Genomic DNA, 10,000 nt, shown 5'->3' on the forward strand with positions numbered 1-10,000 from the left:
ATTGTAGTGTTACAGGTTGTGTAGCCAGTGGTGTAGTCTGATGTATTGTAGTGTTACAGGTTGGTGTAGTCTGATGTATGTATTGTAGTGTTACAGGTTGTTGTAGCCAGTTACAGGTAGTGTTACAGGTTGTTGTAGCCAGTGGTGTAGTCTGATGTATTGTAGTGTTACAGGTTGTTGTAGCCAGTGGTGTAGTCTGATGTATTGTAGTGTTACAGGTTGTTGTAGCCAGTGGTGTAGTCTGATGTATTGTAGTGTTACAGGTTGTAGCCAGTGGTAGTCCATTGGTGTTAGTTGTGCCATGGTGTAGTCTGATTGTTGTAGTGTTACAGGTTGTTGTAGCCAGTGGTGTAGTCTGATGTATTGTAGTGTTACAGGTTGTTGTAGCCAGTGGTGTAGTCTGATGTCTTGTAGTGTTATTTGTAGTGTTAGTCAGGTTACAGGTTGTTGTAGCCAGTGGTGTAGTCTGATGTATTGTAGTGTTACAGGTTGGTGTAGCCAGTGGTGTAGTCTGATGTATTGTAGTGTTACAGGTTGGTGGTGTAGCCAGTGGTGTAGTCTGATGTATTGTAGTGTTACAGGTTGTTGTAGCCAGTGGTGTAGGTTGTAGTCAGGTTGATAGCCAGTGGTGTAGTCTGATGTAGTGTTACAGGTTGTTGTAGCCAGTGGTGTAGTCTGATGTATTGTAGTGTTGTAGTCAGGTAGTGGTTGTGTAGCCAGTGGTGTAGTCTGATGTATTGTAGTGTTACAGGTTGTTATAGCCAGTGGTGTAGTCTGATGTATTGTAGTGTTACAGGTTGTTGTAGCCAGTGGTGTAGTCTGATGTATTGTAGTGTTACAGGTTGTTACAGGTTGTTAGCCAGGTTCTGTTATTGTAGTGTTACAGGTTGGTGTAGCCAGTGGTGTAGTGATGTAGTTGTAGCCAGTAGTGTTACAGGTTGTTGTAGCCAGTGGTGTAGTCTGATGTATTGTAGTGTTATTGTAGCCAGTGGTGTAGTCTGACAGGTAGTTGTAGCCAGGTGTATTGTAGTGTTACAGGTTGTTACAGGTAGCCAGTGGTGTAGTCTGATGTATTGTAGTGTTACAGGTTGTTGTAGCCAGTGGTGTAGTCTGATGTCAGGTTGTGTGGTGTAGTCTGATGTATTGTAGTGTTACAGGTTGTCTGATGTAGCCAGTGGTGTAGTCTGATGTATTGTAGTGTTACAGGTTGTTGTAGCCAGTGGTGTAGCCAGTGGTTACAGGTTGTTGTCTGATGTATTGTAGTGTTACAGGTTGGTGTAGCCAGTGGTGTAGTCTGATGTCAGGTGATGTGGTGTAGTCTGTGTATTGTGTTTACAGGTTGTTGTAGCCAGTGGTGTAGTCTGATGTATTGTAGTGTTACAGGTTGTTGGTGTAGTCAGGTAGTGTTACAGGTTGGTGTAGCCAGTGGTGTAGTCTGATGTATTGTAGTGTTACAGGTTGTTGTAGCCAGTGGTGTAGTCTGATGTATTGTAGTGTTACAGGTTGTTGTAGCCAGTGGTGTAGTCTGATGTATTGTAGTGTTACAGGTTGGTGTAGCCAGTGGTGTAGTCTGATGTATTGTAGTGTTACAGGTTGGCTGATGTATTGTAGTGTTACAGGTTGTTGTAGTGGTGTAGTCTGATGTATTGTAGTGTTACAGGTTGTTGTAGCCAGTGGTGTAGTCTGATGTATTGTAGTGTTACAGGTTGTTGTAGCCAGTGGTGTAGTCTGATGTATTGTAGTGTTACAGGTTGTTGTAGCCAGTGGTGTAGTCTGATGTATTGTAGTGTTACAGGTTGTTGTAGCCAGTGGTGTAGTCTGATGTATTGTAGTGTTACAGGTTGTTGGTAGCCAGTGGTGTAGTCTGATGTATTGTAGTGTTACAGGTTGTTGGTAGCCAGTGGTGTAGTCTGATGTATTTACAGGTAGTGTTGGTGTAGTCAGGTTGGTTGTTGTAGCCAGTGGTGTAGTCTGATGTATTGTAGTGTTACAGGTTGTTGTAGCCAGTGGTGTAGTCTGATGTATTGTAGTGTTACAGGTTGTTGTAGCCAGTGGTGTAGTCTGATGTATTGTAGTGTTACAGGTTGTTGTAGCCAGTGGTGTAGTCTGATGTATTGTAGTGTTACAGGTTGGTGTAGTGGTGTAGTCTGATGTATTGTAGTGTTACAGGTTGTTGTAGCCAGTGGTGTAGTCTGATGTATTGTAGTGTTACAGGTTGTTGTAGCCAGTGGTGTAGTCTGATGTATTGTAGTGTTACAGGTTGTTGTAGCCAGTGGTGTAGTCTGATGTATTGTAGTGTTACAGGTTGGTGTAGCCAGTCTGAGCCAGGTTGTTGTGCCAGTGGTGTAGTCTGATGTATTGTAGTGTTACAGGTTGTTGTACAGGTTGATGTATTGTAGTGTTACAGGTTGGTGTAGCCAGTGGTGTAGTCTGATGTATTGTAGTGTTACAGGTTGGTGTAGCCAGTGGTGTAGTCTGATGTATTGTAGTGTTACAGGTTGTGGTGTAGTCTGATGTGGTGTAGTGTTACAGGTTGTGTAGCCAGTGGTGTAGTCTGATGTATTGTAGGTTACAGGTTGTTGTAGCCAGTGGTGTAGTCTGATGTATTGTAGTGTTACAGGTTGTTGTAGCCAGTGGTGTAGTCTGATGTATTGTAGTGTTACAGGTTGATGTAGCCAGTGGTGTAGTCTGACAGGTTGTTACAGGTTGTTGTAGCCAGTGGTGTAGTCTGATGTAGTAGTGTTACAGGTGGTGTAGCCAGTGGTGTAGTCTGATGTATTGTAGTGTTACAGGTTGTTGTAGCCAGTGGTGTAGTCTGATGTATTGTAGTGTTACAGGTTGTTGTAGCCAGTGGTGTAGTCTGATGTATTGTAGTGTTACAGGTTGGTGTAGCCAGTGGTGTAGTCTGATGTATTGTAGTGTTACAGGTTGTTACCAGGGTTGATGTATTGTAGTGTTACAGGTGGTTGTAGCCAGTGGTGTAGTCTGATGTGTGTATTGTTGTTGTGTGGTGTAGTCAGGTATTGTAGTGTTACAGGTGGTAGCCAGTGGTGTAGTCTGATGTATTGTAGTGTTACAGGTTGTTGTAGCCAGTGGTGTAGTCTGATGTATTGTAGTGTTACAGGTTGTTATAGCCAGTGGTGTTAGTCAGTGGTGTAGTCTGATGTATTGTAGTGTTACAGGTTGTTGTAGCCAGTGGTGTAGTCTGATGTATTGTAGTGTTACAGGTTGGTGTAGCCAGTGGTGTAGTCTGATGTATTGTAGTGTTACAGGTAGTTGTAGCCAGTGGTGTCTGAGTCAGGTTGATGTATTGATGTATTGTGTTACAGGTTGTTGTAGCCAGTGGTGTAGTCTGATGTATTGTAGTTACAGGTTGTGGTGTAGTCAGGTTGTTACAGGTTGGTGTAGCCAGTGGTGTAGTCTGATGTATTGTAGTGTTACAGGTTGTCTGTGTAGCCAGTAGTGTTACAGGTTGTTGTAGCCAGTGGTGTAGTCTGATGTATTGTAGTGTTACAGGTTGGTGTAGCCAGTGGTGTAGTCTGATGTATTGTAGTGTTACAGGTTGTTGTAGCCAGTGGTGTAGTCTGATGTATTGTAGTGTTACAGGTTGTTGTAGCCAGTGGTGTAGTCTGATGTATTGTAGTGTTACAGGTTGTTGTAGCCAGTGGTGTAGTCTGATGTATTGTAGTGTTACAGGTTGGTGTAGCCAGTGGTGTAGTCTGATGTAGCGGTTGTAGTGTTACAGGTTGGTGTAGTCTGACGTATTGTTGTTACAGGTTGTTGTAGCCAGTGGTGTAGTCTGATGTATTGTGTTACAGGTTGTTGTAGCCAGGTTGTCTGATGTATTGCCAGGTTGTTGTAGCCAGTGGTGTAGTCTGATGTATTGTAGTGTTACAGGTTGTTGTAGCCAGTGGTGTAGTCTGATGTATTGTAGTGTTACAGGTTGTTGTAGCCAGTGGTGTAGTCTGATGTATTGTAGTGTTACAGGTTGTTACCAGGGTTGTCTGATGTATTGTAGCCAGGTTGGTGTAGCCAGTGGTGTAGTCTGATGTATTGTAGTGTTACAGGTTGGTGTAGCCAGTGGTGTATTGTAGTGTTACAGGTTGGTGTAGCCAGTGGTGTATGATGTATTGTAGTGTTACAGGTTGGTGGTGTAGTCTGATGTATTGTAGTGTTACAGGTGGTGCCAGTGGTGTAGTCTGATGTATTGTAGTGTTACAGGTTGGTGTAGCCAGTGGTGTAGTCTGATGTATTGTAGTGTTACAGGTTGTTGTAGCCAGTGGTGTAGTCTGATGTATTGTAGTGTTACAGGTTGGTGTAGCCAGTGGTGTAGTCTGATGTATTGTAGTGTTACAGGTTGGTGTAGCCAGTGGTGTAGTCTGATGTATTGGTTACAGGTTGGTGTAGCCAGTGGTGTAGTCTGATGTATTGTAGTGTTACAGGTTGTTGTAGCCAGTGGTGTAGTCTGATGTATTGTAGTGTTACAGGTTGGTGTAGCCAGTGGTGTAGTCTGATGTATTGTAGTGTTACAGGTTGTTGTAGCCAGTGGTGTAGTCTGATGTATTGTAGTGTTACAGGTTGTTATAGCCAGTGGTGTAGTCTGATGTATTGTAGTGTTACAGGTTGGTGTAGCCAGGTTGTCTGTGTATTGCAGGTTGGTGTAGCCAGTGGTGTAGTCTGATGTATTGTAGTGTTACAGGTTGTTGTAGCCAGTGGTGTAGTCTGATGTATTGTAGTGTTACAGGTTGGTGTAGCCAGTGGTGTAGTCTGATGTATTGTAGTGTTACAGGTTGGTGTAGCCAGTGGTGTAGTCTGATGTATTGTAGTGTTACAGGTTGGTGTAGCCAGTGGTGTAGTCTGATGTATTGTAGTGTTACAGGTTGTTACAGGTGTAGTCTGATGTATTGTTGTTACAGGTTGGTGTAGCCAGTGGTGTAGTCTGATGTATTGTAGTGTTAGGTTGTTGTAGGTTGTTGATAGCCAGTGGTGTAGTCTGATGTATTGTAGTGTTGGTTGGTGTAGCAGGTTGATGTGTAGCCAGTGGTGTAGTCTGATGTATTGTAGTGTTACAGGTAGTTGTTGTTATAGCCAGTGGTGTAGTCAGGTTGAGTGGTGTAGTTGATGTATTGTGTTTACAGGTTGGTGTAGCCAGTGGTGTAGTCTGATGTATTGTAGTGTTACAGGTTGGTGTAGCCAGTGGTGTAGTCTGATGTATTGTAGTGTTACAGGTTGTTGTAGCCAGTGTGTATTGTAGTGTTACAGGTTGTTGTAGCCAGTGGTGTAGTCTGATGTATTGTAGTGTTACAGGTTGGTGTAGTCTGATGTATTGTAGTGTTACCAGCCAGTGGTGTAGTCTGATGTATTGTAATGTTACAGGTTGTTGTAGCCAGTGGTGTAGTCTGATGTATTGTAGTGTTACAGGTTGGTGTAGCCAGTGGTGTAGTCTGATGTATTGTAGTGTTACAGGTTGTTGTAGTTATAGCCAGTGGTGTAGTCTGATGTATTGTATTTACAGGTTGTTGTAGCCAGTGTTACAGGTAGGTTGTAGCCAGTGGTGTAGTCTGATGTATTGTATGTTACAGGTCTGTAGCCAGTGGTGTAGTCTGATGTATTGTAGTGTTACAGGTTGTGTGTGGTGTAGTCTGATGTATTGTAGTGTTACAGGTAGTTGTAGCCAGTGGTGTGCATGTAGTGTGTGTGTGTGTGTGTCTCTGTGTTTGTGTGTCTGTGTGTGTGTGTGTGTCGCTGTCTGTATGTGCGTGTCTCTATGTGTGTGTGTGTGTGTGTGTGTGTGTGTGTGTGTGTGTGTGTGTGTGTGTGTGTGTGTGTGTGTGTGTGTGTGTGTGTGCGTGTGTGGGGGCTCACCTGGCCTGCAGGTTGCCATGGAGACCCAGCAGGATGCGGTGGGCGTTGCGGTGAAAGTCGAGCTGAGCGGCGACCAGAGCAGCCAGACGACTGAGCTGATCCACCTGCTGGAGGAAACACACCTGGCTCACCTGGAGTACTGCTCAGACTGGGAGGAAACACACCTGGCTCACCTGGAGTACTGCTCAGACTGGGAGGAAACACACCTGGCTCACCTGGAGTACTGCTCAGACTGGGAGGAAACACACCTGGCTCACCTGGAGTACTGCTCAGACTGGGAGGAAACACACCTGGCTCACCTGGAGTACTGCTCAGACTGGGAGGAAACACACCTGGCTCACCTGGAGTACTGCTCAGACTGGGAGGAAACACACCTGGCTCACCTGGAGTACTACTCAGACTGGGAGGAAACACACCTGGCTCACCTGGAGTACTACTCAGACTGGGAGGAAACACACCTGGCTCACCTGGAGTACTGCTCAGACTGTATCAGCCAGGAGGCTTTCATTCAGATAATGGACATTAGCTGGGTCTCAAAGCGCCTACTGTGACACTTCAAACCCTCAGTAAACCCTCAGGCAGCGCGGTAGGTCAGTGGTTAGCACTTCTGTCTCATACCAAGAAGGTTCTGGGTTCGAATCCAGATCGTTCTGGGCTTTTCCGTGTGGAGTTCGCATGTTCTCCCTGTGTTTGCGTGGGTTTTTTCACACCATTAAGACATATGTGCTGGGTTGAAAATTAGCCAACTGGCTAACACGGGCACATTTACAAAAATGTAAATTAATGTGCATTGTCATAATCAAATAAAATTATATCTAGTTACCTAGTTTTAATTATATCGTGTGGATAACGCAAAAAAGTCAGTGCACTGAAAGTACCAGGATGACCATCTATGGCCTTCTTTTGACTGAAAGTACTGCCAAACAACAACTTTTTCTGCTCACCAGATCCATGTCCACTTCCTCACAGCCTACTGCTCACCAGATCCATGTCCAATTCCTCACAGCCTACTGCTCACCAGATCCATGTCCACTTCCTCACAGCCTACTGCTCACCAGATCCATGTCCACTTCCTCACAGCCTACTGCTCACCAGATCCATGTCCACTTCCTCACAGCCTACTGCTCACCAGATCCATGTCCACTTCCTCACAGCCTACTGCTCACCAGATCCATGTCCACTTCCTCACAGCCTACTGCATTGAATGCTCCACCTACGTAAACACCTTCCCGAAATCAACAGCGCCGTCATTTCGGCGACTAGCGTAGCGCATCGAGTGCAAGCTTAGGGTTCGGTTCGGTGGAAACCCAACCCCGTCAAAAAGCCCAATATTCAGCCGAATCCAAATCCTGGATTCGGTGCATCCCTACATCCAATGGGACGTGACCCTGAAGATCCCCATTCTTTACATATGATGACAGTCTATAAAGGTCCCATGGCATGAAAATGTCACTTTATGAGGTTTTTTTAACATTAATATGAGTTCCCCCCCAGCCTACCTATGGTCCCCCAGTGGCTAGAAATGGTGATAGGTGTAAACCGAGCCCTGGGTATCCAGCTCTGCCTTTGAGAAAATGAAAGCTCAGATGGACCAATCAGGAATCTTCTCCTAAGGGGAAAGGTTACCTCCCCTTTCTCTGCTTTGCCCGCCCAGAGAATTTGGCCCACCAATGAGAGAGAGAGAGACATCATGGCTTTCAAACGGGTAAAGTGGCAGTTGGTGAAGACCACCCCCCCTCTCTCCTCCTCAATAGCTACAGACACAGAAATATCACATCCTAAGGAAAGCTCATTGTGGGACTGGCGCTAGTGGCTGTAATTCTGCACCAAGGCTGAATTTTGGGAAAGAGACTTCAGATACAGTATTAGGGGACCACTAAGGTCTATATAAAAGAGACTTCAGATACAGTATTAGGGGACCACTAAGGTCTATATAAAAGACTTCAGATACAGTATTAGGGGACCACTAAGGTCTATATAAAAGAGACTTCAGATACAGTATTAGGGGACCACTAAGGTCTATATAAAAGAGACTTCAGATACAGTATTAGGGGACCACTAAGGTCTATATAAAAGAGACTTCAGATACAGTATTAGGGGACCACTAAGGTCTATATAAAAGAGACTTCAGATACAGTATTAGGGGACCACTAAGGTCTATATAAAAGAGACTTCAGATACAGTATTAGGGGACCACTAAGGTCTATATAAAAGAGACTTCAGATACAGTATTAGGGGACCACTAAGGTCTATATAAAAGAGACTTCACATCACTCTGCAGGAGGACGAACATGCTCCGCTCAGCCAGCTCTTTGGACAGCAGGAACTTGTCCCAGGCCCACTGGACCTCCTCTGCCGGGACCTTCCCTCTCCGCCTCCTCTTGTAGTCGAAGTCCAGGCGACGGCCGTTGAGCTTCTTCAACTGGAACTGAGGAACCAATCACAGCGAAGATCACAAACACAGACTGGATATTTGGACTAAAGTCTTCATTCTGTTCGTCCTTTTTTTTTTACCGTTTAAAAAAATATTTTTGACACATTTTCTGACGTTTTTGTCACTTTTTTCAATGTCTGTCTGTCTGTGTGTTTGTGTATTTGTGTGTGCATGTGTGTGTCTTTGTGCATGTGTGTCTGTCTGTGTGTGTGTCAGTGTGTGCGTCTGTCTGTCTGTGTCTGCGTCTGTCTGTCTGTCTGTCTTTCTGTGTGTGTGTGTGTGTGTGTGTGCATGTGTGTGTCTTTGTGCATGTGTGTGTGTGTGTGTGTGTGTGTGTGTGTTTTGTGCATGTGTGTGTGTGTGCATGTGTGTGTGTGTGTGTGTGTCTGTCTGCCTTTCTGCCTGCCTGTCTGTGTCTGTGTGCGTCTGTCTGCCTGCCTGTCTGTGTCTGTGTGCGTCTGTCTGCCTGTCTGTCTGCCTGTCTGTGTCTGTGTGCGTCTGTCTGCCTGCCTGTCTGTGTCTGTGTGCGTCTGTCTGCCTGCCTGTCTGTCTGTGTCTGTCTGTCTGTCTGCCTGCCTGTCTGTGTCTGTGTGCGTCTGTCTGCCTGCCTGTCTGTGTCTGTGTGCGTCTGTCTGCCTGTCTGCCTGCCTGTCTGTCTGCCTGTCTGTCTGCCTGTCTGTCTGTGTCTGTGTGTGTCTGTCTGCCTGTCTGCCTGCCTGTCTGTCTCCTCCCACCCTGATCTCCTTCAGCTCTGTGTTCTGGAGCTGCTCCAGCGGGTCGATGAAGGTGCGCTTGATGTCAACACCCAGCGCGTCTCGGGCCTGAGCAACCTCCTGCAGAGCTCCACCCGCCTCCGTCAGCGCGCCACCTGCCGGGGGGACAACCACAGGAAGTAACTGAGTACATTTACTCCAGTACTGTACTCCAGTACCAAATGTTGAGGTACTTGTACTTTACTTGAGTCTTTTCTTTTCATCTTACTTTCTACTTCTACTCCGCTACATTTCCGAGAGAAATATTGGACTTTTTACTCCACTACATTCATCTGTTACAGCTTTAACACACACACACACACACACAACTACATTAAAAAAGACAACAGGAAGTGATAAAGACAGATTTAAACTTTGAGCTTCTGGGGCCAGTTGTTCAAAGCTAATGTGATCGGATTTTGGTAATCGGATTGGATCAAATCTTGAAAATGTGTTTTTCAAAAGGGAAAGAAGGATTCTGAAATCCGATTAGATCACAGAATCCAATCCTGGTGTTAATCTGGATCACACCTTCAGTTTGTGGTGTTCAAAACTTGTCAGTAGGATTTGGATAACTTTGATCCAAAAAAAACAGGATTATCCTGATCCCAACAGGATTTCAAGGTGGATTCCAGGAAGAAAATGTAGTAAAACTTTAAAATTGGTCAATAATAATACATTTGTATCGTGTAGTGTATACTTTTATTTATGTTTTCCACTTGACTTGCGTAACCGTTGTAACAGTGATAAAGTAGATGAAGTAGACATAGCCTACCAATTGAGCTATTCAGTATAGTAAAGTAAAAATAAAATTAAAATAAAAATGATCTTGTCCCCATGTCTAAAAGAGGAAGTGAAAGAGCAGAAGCACAGATCGTCCTGGCAGAGGAACAAATCAAGCTGACCAAACTGCAGCAAACTAAAGCCAAACTTCAGATCTGCCTCCTAA

General features: G+C 45.0%; 2 protein-coding genes across 2 annotated transcripts in view; one reads left to right on the top strand and one right to left on the bottom strand.

The window, feature by feature from the left end:
* Nucleotides 1-10,000, top strand: part of LOC114564684 (galactose-specific lectin nattectin-like) — a 225,297-nt gene that overhangs the window by 154,260 nt on the left and 61,037 nt on the right. The window lies entirely within an intron of this gene.
* LOC114564301 (endophilin-A3) overlaps nucleotides 1-10,000 on the bottom strand; it is a 28,011-nt gene that overhangs the window by 7,025 nt on the left and 10,986 nt on the right. Inside the window, exons 5-7 of the mRNA XM_028591560.1 lie at nucleotides 9,034-9,167; nucleotides 8,135-8,293; nucleotides 5,866-5,969 (exon numbers count right to left, since the gene is read on the bottom strand). Of these exons, the coding sequence (XP_028447361.1) occupies nucleotides 5,866-5,969; nucleotides 8,135-8,293; nucleotides 9,034-9,167 (397 nt within the window). The remainder of the gene's footprint in view (nucleotides 1-5,865; nucleotides 5,970-8,134; nucleotides 8,294-9,033; nucleotides 9,168-10,000) is intronic.

This window comes from Perca flavescens, chromosome 11 (assembly GCF_004354835.1).
Source record: "Perca flavescens isolate YP-PL-M2 chromosome 11, PFLA_1.0, whole genome shotgun sequence".
In the NCBI taxonomy this organism is placed as follows: domain Eukaryota; kingdom Metazoa; phylum Chordata; class Actinopteri; order Perciformes; family Percidae; genus Perca; species Perca flavescens.